Source organism: Stegostoma tigrinum, chromosome 5 (assembly GCF_030684315.1).
Source record: "Stegostoma tigrinum isolate sSteTig4 chromosome 5, sSteTig4.hap1, whole genome shotgun sequence".
Lineage (NCBI taxonomy): Eukaryota > Metazoa > Chordata > Chondrichthyes > Orectolobiformes > Stegostomatidae > Stegostoma > Stegostoma tigrinum.
The window spans coordinates 22,119,875-22,143,054 of NC_081358.1; the positions used below are offsets into that span (position 1 = coordinate 22,119,875).

Here is a 23,180-nt window from a genome sequence, read left to right on the forward strand (position 1 = left end):
ATCATTTTTTTTGTTAGTATCTGGCATACCTGAAAGCATCCTGGAAATAGTAGTATCTCGCGTTTGAAATGGAAGTTAAGAACCTGTTTTGCTTCTATTCAGTGGCTACACAAGTTATATTTATAACCGACAGGATGCTGTCATCACTCTAAAATGACAATCAGACAACTCCACAATTGAGCCGCAGGATATGTGGATTTTAATGCTAATGTTATGCTGTATGTGTATTCCAAATGTCTGAAAGATTAGCTGATTGAATCAAACATATTTCTTTGGGTGCATGTAATAAGCTTTTGATACAGACTGTGTTCAACCTCACTTGCAAAACTCAGTGAAACATATACTGTTGTGATTCTAAATTAGGTAGTACTTGATGTGAGCACGTGAATAGTTGATTATCTCAAATTGGTTGCTAATGTGGCTCAGTTAAATTTGCTAGAAGTGATGTGAAAGGATCCATCCTCTACAAACTGAGGGAGTATATTCAAATTTTGTATGTTTTTTAATGGAGAGTAGCCTACAGCAGCCTGCTCTTTTGACTTGTCAATACCTTGGCCAGTCTTCTCAATGAATTGGCACCCTTTTCTCCTGCAGTACAGATTGTTGTGAAATGAAACCATATAGGTTTACTCCCATAGTCACTGTTATAAGTTTGTCAGAAGAGCTTTAATGAAAGGATTCACTACAATTTAGTAGTAGCTCTGCAACCTTGAGCCAGTTTCTCGTGGAGTTAGTAATTTAGCTCCCTCTGATTTATTCAAATTTGTGAAGAGGATTGGTTCTGCATAAGCTTTGGATACTCAACTGTGAATTTTGCTGGAATCTGACACAAATTGTTACTATTTACTTTTGCTTCCATTTTTGCTGTAGATTTGCTATTGTATTCCACCTATTAGAAGTACTAATACCATGATACCCCAAGTGTTAGTTGACTGAGTTAACAGTAAGATGGTAGCAATTAGTTTGGGTTAAGGAAATTGGAGAAAAAAAAATCAATTGGGATTCATGACTTTTGATCTCACCCAGTGAGCAATAACGTTCACTATTCAATGTTTAAGGCCACAAGTTTGAGTTGACAGTCATGATTTAGGTTTGTGCCCAGAATATTCACTTGTCAGCAGCCCTCTGGTACATCATACATTATTACTACACCCCATTTTGAGTCCATCACAAGGGAGGAAGAAATTTAGAGAAACGAGTGTTAGTGGTAATAGAAGAAAGATAAAGAAACCGATTAGAAGCACCCGACAAGCAGCACTGACGTGTCCCAGAATGATACAAAGTGAATGGATTGTGGATTACAAATGCTGCACTCAATGGTGCTGGAGCAGAACTTTCTCATAATTTAGAAGTTCGACTAGTATCTGTTGGAGATTACACTAGCCACCAATGCTGAAGCATAAAATGAATCATTTGAGAAATGCTATTAAATATCAAGAACTTTCAGAATATATGTTGGTTTTAGCAGCTGGTCCTGCCCTTAACCCAAATAATAAGTCACTTAACACACACAGCCTCTTAGCTGAATGTTGATATTAATGCTTTACTACTTAGAAATCACAATCAATGCTTGTGTTGTTAAATGGGAGCAATATGCTAGAAATGTTAATACAAAAACAGAAGAATGCTGATGCTGAAAATGTGAAATTCTAAGATCAGACAACCTCTGGAGAGGGAAACAGTCTCCCTATCTGGGCCAGCCCTGCTGAGTATTTCCAACATTTTTTGTCTTCTGCCTAAAATTTTGAAATTTGATCAAAATTTTTGAATTTCTACTTCTGCTTGATTGGTATATTTTTGTTGCTCCAATAGTTTATATTTTAGTGCGATTCTTATTTCTCATAATTTTGATTCAGAACCTTAGTTTTTAAATAAGGGTTTTTAATGCATGATCTGAATGTGATCCTAGTTTAAACTGAATAAAAAGTTTTTGTTGTTACATTACTTTGTAATACATTACATTGTATCAATTCTAAAGACAAAATCTTTTTCTACAAAAAGAATAGCTCCTTTGAGCTGCCATTTGTTCCCATGAGCCATGAAGCAATAGGCCAGAGTTCTATGTAAAGCGATCTTGAGCCAAGATGTATTTAGGCCAAATATTATAAATTTGCAAGATGAATTTGTAACCATTACAAAGAGATAAAATATCTTGCAGATGTACTTGATCATGTAGACTCTTAATTTCTTTTGAAAGAACCACCTCTGCAAAAACAGCTGTGCCGTTGTGGTTAGAGAATTACCTATTCAGGAGCTTTCCTTAATGCAAACCGTTCCTCAAAAGTCTGGCTACTTTACAATTGTTTTACCATAACTAAGAACAGCTGAGTTTAAAATGTTAAAATCAATTAAATTTACAGTACTAGTGACCTGTTTTGTGTTCAATTTTCTTGTTAATGCTCACCGTATCATGATGACATCCTGCAGATTACATGCTTTTTCACATTCTTTTAGGTAAGGAAGGTGTAATTTATGATAATGAAGCACAAAATCAATCTGTTCCATTCATGAAATTAAATGTTACTTGAAAATAAAATTGCATGAATTGATGTACTGTGTAGAAGGTTGGTTTGCTGAGCCACAAATGGAAAATTGTTTATTTCATTGCTTAAAGTGGAAGGTGCTGTTTTGGAAACATTCCTTCCTATTAGTCTGTCATAAATCAAGTATTACATGTTTTTGAACTAACTTTTTGCTGTTTCCTTAATGCTGGCCGATTAGCATTCACTCCCTACGACACTCAATTAGCATGCCTGCTATGAGGTACTGTATTATATGCATTGAAATAAAATGTAATGGCTAATTCATTGTCTGTTTTGTTTGTAAACTGTAGTTAGCAGACTTTATAGATTGATATTTGAACTTTTGTTTTCAAATTTGAATATTGACTTGGTCATGCTCTTGTGGCTTTTGTTGATTTGAAATTTTGTACATTTCATTGTAGGAGTGGTAGTGATGAACTTGGGTATTGAGCACTGTACCAACTGAATTTTTCTTGTATCAGGAATTCCTGATACAATTTTTGTTCTTTAAAATCTGGTTGTTTTCAGTGTTCAAATAATAAGATTATCATTAATATTGTAAAATGTACATAAGTTGGTTTTGGGCTTTACATTGAAATCATTGGGTCAGCTTTGGTTATTTTGTCTAAACAAAGATATGCTGTTCAGAGCAGCTGTCAGTGAAACTGACAACTTTTTTTTTTCCCCTCTGTCCGAAGGTTGTGATGTCAGTTGTGTAGTCAGCTTGGTCTTCATTTCTCTAACTTTCACTGTGGTGTCCAGGTGTTAGCATCTTGTATCCTGGGGATAACTGGCAGATTTAATTAACCAGCACTGCCCCATTCCAGGAGCCTGGCAGATAACCAGTAATTACGAGACAGCTTTGCAGTTTCTAGATTTTGTTTTGGGTGGGAGAGAGAAAACGTTTACTTTGATATTGAAGCAGTCTGGATGATGCCACTACATTCAAAGCTTCAGCCATACTGTGCAGTTGAGTGAAGAGGTCTAGCTGCTCAACTGAGGTACAAGTAAAAGTACTTCTCCACAGCGTGGAAGAAAAAATATTTAGACCCGAGTTTCACACTGCTGTTCTTGGATGTCATCTCAATGTTTATTTTGATTTTCTTAAATATTGCAACACCATTTTTCCAGCAGGGGCTGGTATGGGATGTGGCAGTTCCAAGAAAAGACCAGAAGAATAAGCCTTAAGTTTTGCCAAATGTTGTCTTCTAGTGTTAGTGTGGTATGACCAGGTTTAAAATGATCCTTTTTAAGAGTAGGTGAAATGTTTAATTTGCCTGAACACACTTCACATTTCACTACATTGATTCTGTATTTGATTGTGTAAATACATTTTCAAATGATTCATGGACAACGTATCATAGGCTTTTGTTCTATAATGCTACCAAAGTTGATTTTATGTAGCTCTGGATCAGTTTTTGTTTGTTAGCCTGGTGTCTTTTTGCAGTAAATATTGTACAACCTATTGTTATCAAATGCTGGTTTAAAAATGTCGCAAGATGGATGCATCATTCTGCAATAGATTAGAAAACAATGCTAATTTTGATTTACTATTTAAATATTATGGCTAAATCTAAATAGTCATTTTTGGTGTTGAATATTAAAATCTTATCTGTCTTCTCTTGCAGAAATTCACCAACTTTCAAGTCATTTGAAGATAGAGTTGAAAGCTTAAAGGTAGTGCATATGTTAACTTTGAGACTTTGCTTGGGTTGTTGAACAAAATAGCTTTACAAAGATTAACCTGTTTTAGGGTTCCTTTCTGTGCACCACCACTATTCTATGTCCCTTTGGAAATCAAGGTTTAGTATATGTATTTATGGTCTACTTCATATTTTTTGCAAAAACTTCAGACTTACTGATATTTGGATGTCTTTAGATTTTTTCCCTTTAATATTGCTCATGAGGAAGACAGTTATAACCTGGAAGCACTCATTTATTTTTATTTGGGGTTAATAACTGGGAATTTGTCTTGCGCTGTTTGAGTGGAAAGGCACCTATTCTCATGTTTCACTGATAAGGGCAATGGATCTTGGGTTCTCACCATCTTAAAATCCTTTGCAAATCTTGCAGACTTATACTGCTAATGAGTCACTGCTCAAAAAGGAGGAAAGACTATTGTTTTGTTGTGCGGATATAGGAAAATAGGTTGTGAATATTCTGTGTGCAGTAATTGAACAAAGTTGGACTATGGTAAAGGGAGAATAGTAATGAGCTTTCCAATTGATGTTTTCTTTTTTAAAAAAAGCACATTTTAAATTTTACAGGATTGTATTTTTAACATTTCAGTAGAATCTTAGAATTTTAAAAGATGTCAACTCCACTGAGAATTAGCTTGATTTTTTTATACCCATCATTTCAACACTGATGTTTTCAGTAAATTGTTAAAGCATCATCTTAATGTTTTGTAGAAGTGCTTTTAGTTTAATTTTAGATTATATTTTCATCTTTTTATAACCAGTATTCATTTGATTTTTAACAGTCTAAGGTTGCAGGCAACAAGGAAGGAGGTGGCGATTTTGGGAATGTTCTGAACTCTGCAGCGAATGCAAGTGCCACAGAGGCCATTACAGAAGAGGTTTCAGATGTTCAAGAAGCTCATTAAAATGCTGCTTTAAATCCAGCTCTTTGACACAGTACAAATCAAGCAAATGGTACTAGTTACAAATACTGGCTTTATTCCATTAGTTGTGTCTGTCCCACGACATTGGATCTTGTAGTTAACGGTTCACAAGATCTGACCAGCCCCTGGATTAGTACACTTTGAATTTGGCATTTAATATAAAACTAATTTGGTCCTCAACAGCACAAATTGCTTTATGTAGTGAAAATACTTGGCTTAATGACTGTGTGTCCCAAACTCTTGCTCCATGCTACACCAATGAAACTGTCTTGATTGGAATAGCAAATTGAAGTACCTGAAACTTCCATACTTGGTTTTTTCCAAAGAAAATTATTTCAGACTTTTAAAATGGACAGCATGAGTTTGTTGGCAAACGTGCAAGCTATGACTCAGCTCAATGTGAATGTGTATCTTTTGTTAGATAACTCTGAAATTAGATGCCTATTAAATACATTGTGAAAGCTTTTTTTATTTGCTTTTAAAGATGTTATTTGTTCAAGCTATAAGGTAACAAGACATCTTTGTCGGAAATTGCCATAATTTAGCATTCTCTTCAGATGTGGAATTCAGTATATGTTGACTTTCCTTTGGCTATTAAAATAAAAGCCTACTCATCTGATTTTCACTTTAGTACCTGTCAAAGTATTTTCTTGCATAAGTGCTCAGTTATGTGACTTAAATCTGTTTATATCTGAGGTGGTTGTAAAATGTATACTGACTCCTCATTTTAATGCATGTTGGCAGTTAGCAACATTTAAGGTTCAGAATTTTGGGTCTGAGTTTTGATGACCAAATGAATGGATGACATTGATTAAAAGATGTTGCATTAGTGCATATTTGAAATATTTGAGGTTCGAGTTTAATGTTGACATTGTACAAGGGTAATTTTGGTTTTTGTTCACCTGGCTGGATGAAATGCTGTACAGTCCCAGCTATCTTGATATGTTTTAAAAAAAACTTTTAATAAAGATTGCTGATGATAAAAATGTTCACTTGTGAACTGGTCTGTCTCATGCTAATTGCTGAGAACTTGACCTATTGTAATAAATTAATATTTCACTTGTTGCTGATCTGTAAAACTGTTGTCATAATGCAGATCTAAAGCAGTTTTATTTCAAATCTCACCAAAAATGACCATGTTTCAATATGCAAACTTTCCACACCTAATAATTAAGCCCTGAGTAACAATGTTCTGTTCTACAATTCCTAAATTGGTTGTCTTCTGGCTGTGAGCAATCAGCAACATCTGTTACAAGGACATGCGATCTAATGGATTAAATATAGAACTTTTAAATGATCAGTCTCTTTCAGCTGCATTAACTTTATTCAGCATCAAAATAGTTTAAAACAGCCAAAAAATGTTATCTCCTGGGCTATGGAGGAAATGACATGCAAGAATGTTATGCAATTACGTATGTGAGGGTTTGTTCAGAATTCAGTGAGACTCTGATATACTGTAGGAAAGTGAGCCAATAATTAATCATTCTAATCAATTTTTTCATTTAAATGGGGTAAAAATACTTAAGCTACTAATTGCATTGCTTCTTGACTACTAGTTTTAGTCAGTGAGACTGTTGGAGGAGATGTTATAAAGGTAACCTATGAAGCCTCTTTGCTCATCTCAGTTTCCCTCCTAGCAGGAGTCTTACTGAAATGCCAATGTTCTGTAAATCTCAAAAGATTCTAAACAAGCAAAAAGGTAAATCCAGAATATTGCCTTAAATTAGATTGCATAAAGATGACCTAGGAATGCTGGTTTATTGTTGTGTAAAAATATAAATTGTAAACATCTCTCTCATTTCAGCTTTTCCACTCACATGTAGCTAAAATCCCTTATCCCTGGTACCATTTGTAGCAAACATCTCCTGCACCAAATCCAAGTCTTGACATCTCGGTTTTTAAAAAAAACCTGTGGATGCTGTAAATCAGGAACAAAAACAGTTGCTGGAAAAGCTCAGCAGGTCTGTCAGCATCTGTGAAGATTTACCTACCATCCCACTAGTATCCACGACCAGATGATCATTAAACGCCATGTCCGCCTCTGGTGAGATGCCACCACCAGACACACATTCCCCTCCCCTTCCTTGTCCACCTTCTGCAGTGCCCGTTCCCTCTGGGACACCCTGGTCCACACATCCTTCACCCCCAACACCCTCCTCCCTCCCCCCCCCCCCCCCCCCCCAACACACACACCAACAGCCCAACTGCACCTTACCCTATAACCAGTGAAGGTGCAATACCTGCCTATTTACCTTCTTTCCCAGTATCCAAGGACCCAAACATACCTCCCAGTGAAGTAGCACAACACCTGCACTTCCCAGAATCCAGTCTACTGCATTCACTGTGCACAATGTGGTCTCCTGTACATTGAGGAAACAAAGCATAGTCTGGGTGACCACTTTGCAGAGCATCTATGTTCTGCTCACAAAAATAGATGCTTTTGCCTGCCACTTTAACACACCACCCTGTTCCCCAGCCAACATCTATGGCTTGCTGCAGTGTTCCAGCAAAGCTCAAAGCAAGCTGGAAGAACAACAACTCTCTTTCTGCTTGAGGACCCTGCAGCTCTCTGGACTCCATAACGAGTTCAATAATTTTAGGGCCTGAACTCTCCCATGTCCCAGCCCCCTACCCCACACACCAGGCCTTGTTGTCATGTTGCCTGTCTTCACACACCCCCCCTGTTGTTAGTCACGAATAGTCCCCGTTAACAACTGTCCACCCTCCTATCCTGATCTTTATCAACTCCTTTTGTCCAACTGTCCTTCTCTCTCAAAACTCTATCCTGTCATTTACTCCCTACCCCACTCAACTCTCTTATTTTCTGCATATAAACTGATGTTCTCCCAGCCACCATCAGTTCTGAGGAAGGGTTACTGCACCTGAAACATTAACTTTTTCTTCCTCACAGATGCTGCCAGACTTGCTGAGCTTTTCCAGCAGCTTTGTTTTTGTTCTTGACATTTTGGGTATTGGTGCCCAAAAGTGAACACACTACCGTAGTTGAGGACTAACCTATGTTACAAGTAGATTGACAATACCTTGTGTTCACAGAAATAGGTAAGAGACTACATCTTTACTCTGTTTCTTTTTGTAGATGCACCCATAAATAATTCAAGCAAAATAACAATGAAGAAAATAATAGCAGGAGATCAGATCTTTGCAGAATCCTGAAGTAAAATCTCCCAAGACTTTCTTGATTTCATGCTTCACTTTAAATTGGAAAAAGTCCACACCATTCCACTACTTAACAACAATGAAAGAGGAAAATCGCAAAATTATGGAGCTGTTTGTCCAACATCTGTTGTCAGGAAATCACCTGTGTCTATGATTAAGGGGGGGAAAAAGTGACTATACATGCTAAGTTTTGATTTGTTCAGAGAATCAGCAAGGATTTATAAAGGGTTTGTCATCCTTGTTGAACTGGATCAAAATCTTTTGAGATGGTGACTGAAGTAGTGGACAAAGAAATTGGTTGCTATTTATATGGACTTTCAGAAGCAATTCATTTGCAATCTAAAGCTAAAGCTCATGGAATTAAAGGCAAATTAGTAACTTGGTTGGGTAACTGACTGGGTGGCAGGTGTCAGAGGGTAGGGGTGGTGATCAGGTATTCTAAGTGATGGACACTAGAAACTTTCTTCAACCTAAATTAGCAAGTTAAGAGTCACTTATCCAAATTTACAAATAACACTTGTACTTTGATTCACACTTGCAATGTCAAGGCATACAAAGCCATGGCCCAAGTGCTGGAAAATTGGATTAGAACATAGTGTACAGGTCCTTCGGCCCATGCTGTTGTGCCTGCCTATTATCTTACTAAGATCAAAATACATAGATCATTGAAAGGTTATGATCATAAAATGAAAATAGTCAAAAAGGCAAACAAAATCTTCTGAAGGGTTACAGGACCCTAAACGTTAACTCTGATTTCTCTCTACAGATGCTAGCGGATCTGCTCAGCTTTAACCGGCAATTTTTGTTTTTAATCTCTGATTTCCAGCAATCTCAGTTCTTTTTTTTTATTGGATAAAACATGGACCTATTGATGAAGATTTGTTTCAAGGTGGCAATGTAATACTAGAGGTATAGCTAGCCCTAGTTAGACCACACCTGGAATACAGTTCTGGGCACTATACATTGGAAATAGTTTTGGAGGAAGTGAGATCTAATTTGGCCATCATTTTACCTGGACTCCTTGTTTTTAAAATGAGAGATTGCATAGACGTTGGTTGTATTCCTTGATATTCAGAAAGTTAAAAGATGATTTGATCAAAATTTTTGAAATACTAATGGGCACGGAGCAGAGAAAGTGAAACTAGTTCCATTAATGGTCATTCTAGGCCCAGCAGACACATAAATTAAAGCCAAGCCTCTGGAGTGAAGTTAGGAAACAAAAGTACTTATAGCTATAGAGTCAGACAGCACAGAAACAGACTCCTTGGTCAAACTAGTTCAAGCTGACCATGTTTCCAAACTAAACCCACTTGCCTGAGTTTAGCCCATACCCCTCCAAACCTTTGGTATTCATGAACATGTCCACATATCTTTTAAATGTTGTAACTGTTACCTGTATCCACCACTTCCTCTGGCAGTTCATTCCACCCATGAAGCAATTCCTGTGTAAAAACTGTGTCCTTTTTAAAACTTGCTCCACTCACGTTAAAGATATTCCCCAACCTTAGGGAAAATACACTTGCTAGTCACTTTATCTGTGTCCCTCATGATTTTATAAACTTCTGTAACATCACCCCTCCACCTTGAATGTTCCAGTGGAAAACTTTTCAGCATATTTTTATAATTAAAATCCTCCAGTTCTGGCAAGTTTCTTCTGAGCCCTGTTCAAATTAATATCCTTCCTATGGTGGGGCAAGCAGGACTGCACACAATCCTCCTGAAGAAGCTTCACCCATGTCCTGTACAACCTTAACATGATGTCCCAACGTTTAGACATAGGTCTGATCAACGAACGCAAGTGTGATAGAAGTTTGGAACTTTCTCCCTCAAGTTGCATTCTTATGCTGGCACAATTATCAATTTTAGACTGAGTTTGATTTTTCTTATCCAAAGGTATTACATGATACGAGGCAAAGTTAGTTTTATGGACTTTGTCACAGATCAGCTGTTACTGTAACAAATATTGGTTAGTTTCAAATATTCAATAGTTTCAAATAGTTTACACCCATTTTATTGTCCTTTGGCCAAAATGCAGGCATTGAACAGAGCTTCTTCGATCCTTCAGAAACTAAAAAGAACCAATAGCTGCTGGTTAATAAAATGTGAGGCTGGATGAACACAGCAGGCCAAGCAGCATCTCAGGAGCACAAAAGCTGACGTTTCGGGCCTAGACCCTTCATCAGAGAGGGGGATGGGGGGAGGGAACTGGAATAAATAGGGAGAGACGGGGAGGCGGACCGAAGATGGAGAGTAAAGAAGATAGGTGGAGAGGGTGTAGGTGGGGAGGGAGGGAGGGGATAGGTCAGTCCAGGGAAGACGGACAGGTCAAGGAGGTGGGATGAGGTTAGTAGGTAGCTGGGGGTGCGGCTTGGGGTGGGAGGAAGGGATGGGTGAGAGGAAGAACCGGTTAGGGAGGCAGAGACAGGTTGGACTGGTTTTGGGATGCAGTGGGTGGGGGGGAAGAGCTGGGCTGGTTGTGTGGTGCAGTGGGGGGAGGGGATGAACTGGGCTGGTTTAGGGATGCAGTGGGGGAAGGGGAGATTTTGAAACTGGTGAAGTCCACATTGATACCATATGGCTGCAGGGTTCCCAGGCGGAATATGAGTTGCTGTTCCTGCAACCTTCGGGTGGCATCATTGTGGCAGTGCAGGAGGCCCATGATGGACATGTCATCAAGAGAATGGGAGGGGGAGTGGAAATGGTTTGCGACTGGGAGGTGCAGTTGTTTGTTGCGAACTGAACGGGCAGCCCTCCGCTCCCTCCGCTCCAACCCCAACCTCACCATCAAACCCGCAGACAAGGGTGGCGCAGTGGTAGTATGGCGTACTGACCTCTACATCGCCGAGGCCAGACGCCAACTCTCCGACACCACCTCCTACCGCCTCCTCGATCATGACCCCACACCCGAGCACCAAACCATCATCTCCAACACCATTCATGACCTCATCACCTCAGGGGACCTCCCACCCACAGCCTCCAACCTCATTGTTCCCCAACCCCGCACGGCCCGTTTCTATCTCCTTCCCAAAATCCACAAACCTGCCTGCCCTGGTCGACCCATCGTCTCAGCCTGCTCCTGCCCCACCGAACTCATCTCCACCTATCTGGACTCCATTTTCTCCCCTTTGGTCCAGGAACTCCCCACCTATGTCCGTGACACCACCCACGCCCTCCACCTCCTCCAGGACTTCCAATTCCCTGGCCCCCAACACCTCATATTCACCATGGACGTCCAGTCCCTGTACACCTGCATTCCGCATGGAGATGGCCTCAAGGCCCTCCGCTTCTTCCTGTCCCGCAGGCCCGACCAGGCCCCCTCCACCGACACTCTCATCCGCCTAGCGGAACTCGTCCTCACACTCAACAACTTCTCTTTTGACTCCTCCCACTTCCTACAGACTAAGGGGGTGGCCATGGGCACCCGCATGGGCCCCAGCTATGCCTGCCTCTTTGTAGGTTACGTGGAACAGTCCATCTTCCGCACCTACACAGGCCCCAAACCCCACCTCTTCCTCCGGTACATTGATGACTGTATCGGCGCCGCCTCTTGCTCCCCAGAGGAGCTCGAACAGTTCATCCACTTCACCAACACCTTCCACCCCAACCTTCAGTTCACCTGGGCCATCTCCAGCACATCCCTCACCTTCCTGGACCTCTCAGTCTCCATCTCAGGCAACCAGCTTGTAACTGATGTCCATTTCAAGCCCACCGACTCCCACAGCTACCTAGAATACACCTCCTCCCACCCACCCTCCTGCAAAAATTCCATCCCCTATTCCCAATTCCTCCGCCTCCGCCGCATCTGCTCCCACGATAAGACATTCCACTCCCGCACATCCCAGATGTCCAAGTTCTTTAAGGACCGCAACTTCCCCCCCACGGTGATTGAGAACGCCCTTGACCGCGTCTCCCGCATTTCCCGCGACACATCCCTCACACCCCGCCCCCGCCACAACCGCCCCAAGAGGATCCCCCTCGTTCTCACACACCACCCTACCAACCTCCGGATACAACGTATTATCCTCCGACACTTCCGCCATTTACAATCCGACCCCACCACCCAAGACATTTTTCCATCCCCACCCCTGTCTGCTTTCCGGAGAGACCACTCTCTCCGTGACTCCCTTGTTCGCTCCACACTGCCCTCCAACCCCACCACACCCGGCACCTTCCCCTGCAACCGCAGGAAATGCTACACTTGTCCCCACACCTCCTCCCTCACCCCCATCCCAGGCCCCAAGATGACATTCCACATTAAGCAGAGGTTCACCTGCACATCTGCCAATGTGGTTTACTGCATCCACTGTACCCGGTGCGGCTTTCTCTACATTGGGGAAACCAAGCGGAGGCTTGGGGACCGCTTTGCAGAACACCTCCGCTCAGTTCGCAACAAACAACTGCACCTCCCAGTCGCAAACCATTTCCACTCCCCCTCCCATTCTCTTGATGACATGTCCATCATGGGCCTCCTGCACTGCCACAATGATGCCACCCGAAGGTTGCAGGAACAGCAACTCATATTCCGCCTGGGAACCCTGCAGCCATATGGTATCAATGTGGACTTCACCAGTTTCAAAATCTCCCCTTCCCCCACTGCATCCCTAAACCAGCCCAGTTCATCCCCTCCCCCCACTGCACCACACAACCAGCCCAGCTCTTCCCCCCCACCCACTGCATCCCAAAACCAGTCCAACCTGTCTCTGCCTCCCTAACCGGTTCTTCCTCTCACCCATCCCTTCCTCCCACCCCAAGCCGCACCCCCAGCTACCTACTAACCTCATCCCACCTCCTTGACCTGTCCGTCTTCCCTGGACTGACCTATCCCCTCCCTCCCTCCCCACCTACACCCTCTCCACCTATCTTCTTTACTCTCCATCTTCGGTCCGCCTCCCCGTCTCTCCCTATTTATTCCAGTTCCCTCCCCCCATCCCCCTCTCTGATGAAGGGTCTAGGCCCGAAACGTCAGCTTTTGTGCTCCTGAGATGCTGCTTGGCCTGCTGTGTTCATCCAGCCTCACATTTTATTATCTTGGAATCTCCAGCATCTGCAGTTCCCATTATCTCCAATAGCTGCTGGTTTTCACTTTATTTTCAGTGGCCCATGCCTACAAAGTACCAGTAATGAAGGAACTTAGACCCAAGTTCACAGGGGAATTGGTTAAAGAAAATAGCTTTAGAAAACTTTGGTTTGTACTCAACAAAATGGTGTAAGGACACAAAACAAAAACAGAAATTGCTGGAAAATTGTTGTTTCTGTGTTTGTTTCTGATTTCCTGCATCTGCAGTTCTTTCATTTTATTTTGTAAAGGTAAGAATTTTGTGTTGAAGGCTATAAATAATTTTTCTAAAAGAATGTCAGAGGTGAGCATAAGATAATAAAGTGTGGGGCTGGAGGAACACACCAGAACAGGCAGCATCAGAGGAGTAGGGATGTTTTGGGCCGGGACTCTTCACCACAGCGTACTGAATCACTTTTGATAGCTTGAACTTTGTAGTCTGCCTGCATTTTGGAAAAGAAATCAAGTGTGGTAGATTACTGCAATGTTGGAGCATGCAACGTAAAACCATTCCAACTCATCACGCCTCTTCCCAATTTACATTCCGTTACCCGCTCTTGTAAACAGAGATCTAATGTTTCAGCCCTGCCCACTTTAAATCACATATTTATTGCTTGAATCTTGAGTAAAATTCTCAATTATTTACCCCATTCTGCCACATCTGACCACTTATCTATAGCTCAACTGTGCTACCACCAGAGCTCGATGTTTCCTAGAAGTGGTGGATCAAAACTTCTCTTTCCTATGTTGATTCTATGTCCTGTCCGTTTAGAACATAGAACAATACAGCACAGAACAAGCCCTTCGGCCCTTGATGTTGCGCCAACCTGTGAACTAATCTAAGCCCAACCCCCTACACTATCCCATCATTCCCAATGACAATCGTCCATACTTTACAATTTATTATTGAGCCAACACATTCATACCTAAACTTTCAAATACATCTTAATGTACAGCCGCTACAACAGATATGATATTAAACATTTTCAGTTAATATTTATTTTAGTCCATTTCCCTGTAGAGCTGTAAATCTCTTCCTTACAGTGCATTTCACATTGTCATATTTATCCCACGAGCCTGGAATTCTTTCTCCCTGAACATACTACCAGTTGCCGCAACCCATTTTCACTGTTTCGGAGATAATGGGAACTGCAGATGCTGGAGAATCCAAGATAATAAAGTGTGAAGCTGGATGAACACAGCAGGCCAAGTAGCATCTCAGGTGCACAAAAGCTGACATTTCTGGCCTAGACCCTTCATCAGAGAGGTGGATGGGGTGAGGGTTCTGGAGTAAATAGGGAGAGAGGGGGAGGCGGACCGAAGATGGAGAGAAACATCCAGCTTCACACTATTATCTTCCATTTTCACTGTTTGTTTGGTTTGATTTGATTTAATATTGTCACGTACTGACATACATGAAATGTGTTGTTTTGTGTGCTAACTTACAAAAGTATGTCAGGGGAATAGTACAGAATATAGTGTTACAGCTGCAGAGAAAGTTCAACTTTAACTGTATGAGAGGACTGTTCATATATCTGATAACAGTAGGGAAGAAGCTGTTCTTAAACCTGTTGGTACATGTTTTCAAACTTTTATGTCCCAGTGTTGGCCTTGTAACCTTTTCTTTAATGTTCCTTCCAACAATTATTTCCTTTTTCCTGTCCAAGGTTTTAGAGTAGATTTTCCTGCCATAGAAACAGGATGAGGCCATTCAACCCATCATTGCTGTTGTGTTCTTTCTTTCTGCCCCTTGCTCATTCCCTTTACCCTACCTTCCCGCACTCTTACATCTGACTCCTGTGCCCTTAAACTGTCCACTTTCTTCTTTGATAATAAAATGTGAGGCTGGATGAACACAGCAGGCCAAGCAGCATCTCAGGAGCCTGCTGTGTTCATCCAGCCTCACATTTTATTATCTTGGAATTCTGCAGCATCTGCAGTTCCCATTATCTCTGACACTTTCTTCTTTCCCAGCTTTCTCTTTCTGTTTCATTGTCTGCTTGTGCTACTCATCTCAACCGCCATCACGATCCTCTCTGTCCTCTCTTCAGTCTTCTGCTTCAGCATCTCTTCACAACCTGCTGTTTTGTGTTTATCTGATTTATTGCCAATCATCCTATGATCATCTTCAGTGCACCATCATTTTCAGCCCTTCAAGTTCATGAGAACATAAGAACTAGGAGCAGGAGTAGGCCCTTCGAGCCTGCCCTGCCATTTAATAAGATCATGGCTGATCTTTTTGTGACTCGGCTCCACTTACCCGCCCACTCACCAAAACCCTTAATTCCTTTACTGTTCAAAAATTTATCTCGCCTTGCCTTAAAAACATTCGGCGAGGTAGCCTCAACCACTTCACTGGGCAGGAAATTTCGCAGATTCACAACCCTATGGGTGAAGAAGTTCCTCCTGACCTCAGTCCTACATCTGCTTCTCTTTATTTTGAGACAATGGCCTCTAGCCTTAGTTTCACCTGCTAGCGGAAACAACCTCCTTGCCTCCACCTTATCTATTCCCTTCATAATCTTCTATGTTTCCATAAGATCTCCCCTCGTTCTTCTGAATTTCAATGAGTATAATCCCTGTCTACTCAGTCTGTCCCCATAATCCAACCCTCTCAACTCTGGAACCAACCGAGTGAATCTCCTCTGCACTCCCTCCAGTGCTAGTGTATCTCCTCTCAAGTAAGGAGACCAAAACTGCACACAGTACTCCAGGTGTGGCCTCACCAGGACACTAGATCTGCAGCGTAGCTTCCCTGTTTTTAAACCTCATCCGTCTAGCAATGGCAGACAAAATTCTATCTGCCTTTTTAATTACCTGTTGCACCTGCAAACCCACCTTCAGCGATTTATGCACAAGGACACCCAAGTCCCTCTGCACAGCAGTGTGCTGCAATTTTTCACCATTTAAAACATAATCCATTTTGCTGTTATTCCTACCATAATGGATGACCTCACTTATCAACTCCATCCACAAGACCTTTGCCCTATCCATGTCCCTCTGCAGACTTTCAGTGTCTTTGGCACAATTTGCTCTACCACTCATCTTAGAGTCATTTGCAAATTTTGGCATACCACCCTTAGTCCCCAACTCCAAATAATCTATGGTAAATTGTAAACAATTACGGTCCCAACACTGATCCCTGAGGCACACCACTAGCCACTGACCACCAACCAGAAAAACACCCATTTACCCCTACTTTTTGCTTTCTACTGGTCAACCAATCCTCTATCCATGCCAATACATTACCTGTAATACTGTGCAACTTTATCTTATGTAGCAGCCTTTGGTGTGGCTCCTTGTCAAATGCCTTCTGGAAATCCAGATACACCACATCCATAGGTTCCCCATTGTCCACCATGCAAGTAATGTACTCAAAGAATTCCACCAAATTAGTTAAACACAACCTAATCTTCATGAACCCATGCTGGGTGTTCCCAATGAGACAATTTATATCCAGATGTTTTGCTGTTTCTTTCCTAATGATAGATTCAAGCATTTTCCCCACTACCCAAGTTAAGCTAACTGGCCTGCTTTTTGTCTACTTCCTTTTTTAAACAGTGGGGTCACATTGGCTGTTTTCCACTCTGTGGGAACCACCCCAGAGTCCAGTGAATTTTGGTACATAATCACCAGTGCATTTGCTATTTCCCCCACCACCTCTTCAAGTACCCTGGGATGCATTTCATCAGGACCAGGAGACTTGTGTACCTTTAGCCCCATTAGCTTGCCCAGCACTGCCTCATTAGTGATAACGATAGTTTCTAGGTTCTCGCCTGCTATAACCTGCTTGCCCTTAGTTTTCGGCATGTTATTTGTGTCTTCCGCAGTGATGACCGACATGAAATAACTGTTTAATGTCTTGGCTATCTCCTCATTCCCAGTTATTAAATTGGCCTTCTCATCCTCTAAAGGACCAATGTTTACCTTCGCCACTCTTTTACGATTTACATATTTATAGAAACTTTTGCTTCCTGTTTTTGTATTCTGAGCTAGTCCACTCTCATAATCTATCTTACTTTTCTTTATAATATTTTTTGTGGCTTTCTGTTGGCGTTGAAAGATTTCCGAGTCTACTAGTTTCCCACTACATTTTGCTATTTTGTATGTGATTTTTTTTCAATCTGTTATTTTCCTTTATTTCATTAGACATCCATGGCTGACTCCCTCTTTTCCTACAATTCTTCCTTATCACTGGAATATACTTCTGCTGAGCACTGTGAAAAATCATTGTGAACGTCCTCCACTGTTCCTCAATTGACCCACCATAAAGTTTTTGCTCCCATTCTACCTTAGATAACTCCTTCCTCATTCCTTCATAGTCTCCTTTAAGCACAGGACGTAAGTACTGGATTTAACCTTCTCACGCTCCATCTGTATTTTAAATTCAACCATACTGTGATCGCTCCTTCCGAGAGGATCCCTAACTGTGAGATCATTAATTAGTCCTGTCTCATTACACAGGACTAGATCTAGGATAGCTTGCTCCCTGGTAGGTTCCATTACATATGTTGTCCCTGTCTGAACCAATTGCTGTTCTGTCCATTAATAAAACTCTCACAGCATTTGGAATACATTTTCAAATAACAGGAATCAGACAAATCCAGAAAACAGAAATTGCTGGAGAAACTCCTCAGGTCTGGCAGCATCTGTAGAGAGAAAATAAGAATTACTGTTTCTGGTCGATTAACCCTTCTTCAGAACTGGAACTAGAAACTCAGTTTCCCTCTACACAGATGTTGTCAGACCTGACAAGTTTCTCCATCAATATTTTTACTGTTTATTGTTATTTTCTAGTTAAAACGTTCTTGTTCTTATTTCAGATTTCCAGCATCCTCAGTATTTGCGTATATATTTTCGAAATATATTTGTTAGGTGAATGACTGAGACAACTATTTAATACAGATTGCAAGTAACCTCTAGTATTCCCCTACAAAGCAGAAACCATGGGCCCCCACGTGGGAATTTCGGAAGGGCTGATAGCTGGGCTTGCAGTTACAGTAACTAGTCTGAGTGGTGCTGTTCGTGGAGGTCAAGACAGAGCCTATCCGCGGGAACCTTCTTGGATCAAGCACCAGCTCATTGTCTGGAAGGGGGTGTGTGGGGAACGGCCGGTGTCATGGCGACGGTGTGGAGAAGCTTGGTCGTCGTTGTCAAACAGGCGGCTGTCTGCGGAGGACGCCTGACCCCGCGGGCTGTCTGCACCAGGTTCTCCTCGTCAGATGCAGAGAAGCGGAGCGGTTTTGCGGTCGCTTACGAGCGGCATACGGGCCTGCAGCAACAGTCAGAGGCGGAGATCCCAGCCCTGGGTGGTAGAAAGGTCAGTGACCGGGGTGGGGTGGGCTGGATGGAACTAGTTGATTACAACTTGTTATATACCCCGAGACCTTGCAAATCCAGCCTTGCTGTGTGTTTCTGCCTAGTTTAGCCTATCTCGAAAAATAGTTGCTCTGTTGACCTCTTGCACTTTTAAGAGATTGTAATCTCCAAGTGTGAACATCTGAGCCACTGACCTTGCAGCTGGGATAACTGAATCACATTGCGTGTGCAACATGGCAAGAAGCATATTTGTAATGAGAGGCAAGTTAGTTGCACTCTTCAGAGTTTTTGACCTTATCCAACTTTGTAATTTCACAAAGAAATTAATGCATGATTCCTGTTTGAATCATCAGCAACTAATTTGCGCATTTGGAAAAGCATGGCTTAATCAGGGACAGTCAGCATGGCTTTGTGTGGGGCAGGCCATGTCTTACTAACTGGAATGAATTTTTTGAGGACGTAATAAAGGTGATCGATGAGGATAGAGCAATGAACATTGTCTATATAGAGTAGTAAGGCTTTTGACAAGAGCCTTTGTGGTGGGCTCATCCAGAAGAATAAGATGTTTGGAATCCATGGTGACTTGGCTGCACAGCTTCAGAATTGGCTTGCCCATAGAAGGCAGAGGGTAGTAGTTTAAGGGTGTTTTTCTGGTTGGAGTTCTGTGACTAGTGCTGTTCAAATGTTGAGCAAAAGTATGTTAATGGCAGGACCCTGAATCACCATTAATGTACAGAGGGATCTTGAGGTTCAAGTAGATAAGGTGGTAAAGAAGGCATATGGCATACTTGCCTTTTGTTGGTCAGGAGTGCAAGAGTCAGGAGGTCATGTCGCTGCTTTATAAGACTTTGGTTAGGCCACACTTAGAGTAATGATTTCAGTACTGGTCGCCACATTACAGGAAGGACGTGTAGGTTATGAAGAGAGCGCAGAAGAGGTTTACCAAGATGCTTCCTGGAATGGAGGGTATGAGCAATAAGGAGAGGCTAGATAAACTCGGGTTGTTTTCTTTGGAGCAGCAGAGGCTGAGGTGAAACTTGATAAAAGTCTATAAAATTATGTGATGCTCAGATAGGGTTGACAGTCAGAATCTTTTTGAAATATCTAATACTAGGGGTGTACATTTTAAGGCAAGAGGAAGAAAGTTCAAAGGAGATGTGAGGGGCAAGTTTTGTTTTACAGGGAGTGGTAGCAGTCTGAATGTACTGTCAGGAGTGGTGATGGAATCAAATGCGTTAGGGGTGTTTAAGGGATTTTTAGATAAGCACATGAATTTGCAAGGAATGGAGTCAAGTGGATGGTGGGCAGGCAGAGGGATTAACTTAAGTTGGGCATCATGTTCAGCACAACATTGTGTGCCAAAAAGCCTGTTCCTGCGCTGTGCTGTTCTGTGTTATGTTTTACTTGCATTTGTCTCGTGCCATTAACATTGTAAAAGATCCTATGTCACTTCACAGGAGCAGTGCTACTTTTAACTTCAAGATAATAAAATGTGAGGCTGGATGAACACAGCAGGCCCAGCAGCATCTCAGGAGCACAAAAGCTGACGTTTCGGGCCTAGACCCTTCATCAGAGAGGGGGATGATGCCACCTGAAGGTTGCAGGAACAGCAACTCATATTCCGCTTGGGAACCCTGCAGCCCAATGGTATCAATGTGGACTTCACCAGCTTCAAAATCTCCCCTTCCCCCACCGCATCCCAAAACCAGCCCAGTTCGTCCCCTCCCCCCACTGCACCACACAACCAGCCCAGCTCTTCCCCTCCACCCACTGCATCGCAAAACCAGCCCAGCCTGTCTCTGCCTCCGTAACCTGTTCTTCCTCTCACCCATCCCCTCCTCCCACCCCAAGCCACACCTCCATCTCCTACCTACTAACCTCATCCCACCTCCTTGACCCGTCCGTCTTCCCTGGACTGACCTATCCCGTCCCTACCTCCCTACGTATACTCTCCTCTCCACCTATCTTCTTTTCTCTCCATCTCCGGTCCGCCTCCCCCTCTCTCCCTATTTATTCCAGAACCCTCACCCCATCCCCCTCTCTGATGAAGGGTCTAGGCCCGAAACGTCAGCTTTTGTGCTCCTGAGATGCTGCTGGGCCTGCTGTGTTCATGCAGCTCTACACTTTATTATCTTGGATTCTCCAGCATCTGCAGTTCCCATTAGCACCACTACTTTTTACTTCGTTTTTATTACCTTTGGCTTTCTCTGTACTTTCTCCAGTGTGAAAGTATTCTTCCTGAGCATAAATCGTGCATAGTATATCAAGTAAAATGATGCCCGATCGGATTATAAATTCTGTAAAGTGTTGTAAATAGTTGTTTGGTAAATGCAACTCTGGTCCAGGTCTCTGCTTTGACTGTGGCCTCATGACACTGAGCTTGAGCTTTGAGCGAGTGATAAGTGACTACTACCAAATCTTTTGCCCTGTTGGTTAATCTTTAGCCATTTAGGCATTCAGTTCCAATAATATTCCAATAACGTCATAACATTCAAAGCTATGGGTCAAGTGCAGGAAAGTGATCCGTTTATGTTGCGCATTACAGGCTTGATACACAAAAGCGCCTCTTCTGTGCTGTAAGGCTATGATTCCAGTATGCATAGGTATATACATGAGTGCACTGTTGTACACTCTGGCTCTTTAGGAGGACTGTTTTTGACTTTGAGGCCACCTTCATAAATATACCCAAATCTGGTTCTAACCTGTTTCTCCACCCCCCCCCCCCCCCCCCCCCCCCCCCAAAAGCTATGCAGCACACAGTTTGCCATTTGAATAGAAGTCTGTCAAATACAGAAGCCTAGGACACCCCACTCGTGAGTGGTAGACACTCCATTTTAAATCCCCTTTATTTCTGATCTCTTGGTCAATTTCCCTTTAGAATTATCTTTGTATTTAACCCATACATCCCACTTCCTGTGCTTTTGAACATTAAGATTCCCTCTTGCAATTATGCCACATGCACAACGCCATACTACCATGTGATCTTCCCTTTAGCGTGCGATTTAAAACAGGGAAGCGCTACAATTTATAATAGGAAAGGAATGTATCATGAAAGACACTGATGGAAAAATGGACAGAATTATAGAATTTTTTTATCACAACCACCGGTCAAAATAAGGATAATTAAAAGTAGAATTTGATGTGGCCAGTCAGTGTAGATTCAGTGGTCCGAGCCTATCTCTTCCTTCTAGGCAATTTGGGTATAATATCAAATTTTGAAAATCTCTGTATTCCAAGATCTAACCATGAGCAAAATGAAAAAAAATGATTGCCCTAGAATTGGTCCTTGAGTAACTGCATGCTGACACTGCCCAATCCCGAAAGTAACAGTGAGTTATTGTTTAAAAATCAAAACTACTGCGGATGCTGTAACTCAGGAACAAAAACAGAAATTGCTGACAAGGCTGAACCAGTGTGGCAGCATCTGTGAAGAGAAATCAGAGTTAATGTTTCAGGTCGAGCGACCCTTCTCCAGAGCTGATGACTTACTGTTTTCTGTCTTTGAGCCATTTTTTAAAATCCAAATTGGACATGAACTTTTTACTACTCAGTTCCTTAAGCCTCAGTTTTGTTAATCAGCCATGAATGTGATAACTAGTAAAAGGCTTTCCTAAAATCCATGCAAACAACATCCAATCATATTCTTCTCATCAACAATCTTTGTTCATTCATTAAAAATTCAGCTAGACTATACAAGCATGATCTACCTTTTACAAATCTCTGCTACTTCTCCTCAGTTAACGCATGTCTCCAAATACCAGTTCTCCCACAGATAAGTTAACTGTTCTGCTGGCCTACTGATAGAAAAGATTTGAACTCATGCTAGTGAAACCCTGCCTTCTGCACTTTACAGCTGTGCTATCAAAATTAGGTATGTTGTTCTGGGTAGCGCATTGCAGCTAATGGGGAAATGTTGTGTATTCAAAGATTTTTTTGTTTTGTTTTAGATGATTGTGTTTATGATACTAAATTTCTATTATGAAGCACTTATTTGGATAGTCATTGTGCCATAGAGTCGTATGGCATCGAATCATACCCTTCAGCCCAACCAGTCCATTGCCAGCCATAATTCCAAATTAAAGTATCCCTACCTGCTTGCGCTTGGCTTATATCCCTCCAAACATTTCTTATTCATGTACTTATCCGAATGTCTTTCAAATGTTGACTGTATCTGCTTGAACCACTTCCTCTGGAAATTCATTCCACACATGAACACTTCCTGTGTTTAAAAAAAAAAGTTGTCTCTCATGTCTTTTTTAAAGCTTTCTCCTCTCTCCTTAAAAATGTATCCATTAGTCTTGAAATCCCCCACCCTAGTGAAAAGACACCTGTTGTTCACATTACCTATACACCTCATGATGTTATAAACCCCTATAAGGCCAACCCTCAACTTCCTCCAGTCCAGTGAAAAAATCCCAGCCTGTGCCTATAATTCAAACCCTCTTTTTCGGGCAACATCCTGGGAAATTTCTTCTGAACCCTC

General features: G+C 41.9%; 1 protein-coding gene across 9 annotated transcripts in view; it reads left to right on the plus strand.

Moving 5' to 3' along the window:
• Positions 1-23,180, plus strand: part of tpd52 (tumor protein D52) — a 142,772-nt gene that overhangs the window by 46,734 nt on the left and 72,858 nt on the right. For 2 of the 9 annotated variants that reach the window (XM_048529095.1, XM_048529098.2), the window contains exons 5-8: positions 2,428-2,454; positions 2,722-2,763; positions 4,151-4,199; positions 5,005-6,133. In XM_048529095.1, the coding sequence (XP_048385052.1) occupies positions 2,428-2,454; positions 2,722-2,763; positions 4,151-4,199; positions 5,005-5,127 (241 nt within the window). In that variant the 3' untranslated portion in view covers positions 5,128-6,133. Of the gene's footprint in view, positions 1-2,427; positions 2,455-2,721; positions 2,764-4,150; positions 4,200-5,004; positions 6,134-18,472; positions 18,699-23,180 lie in introns of those variants that run through there. The other 7 variants (XR_007247342.2, XM_048529093.2, XR_007247343.2 and 4 more) reach the window with 7 other exon arrangements.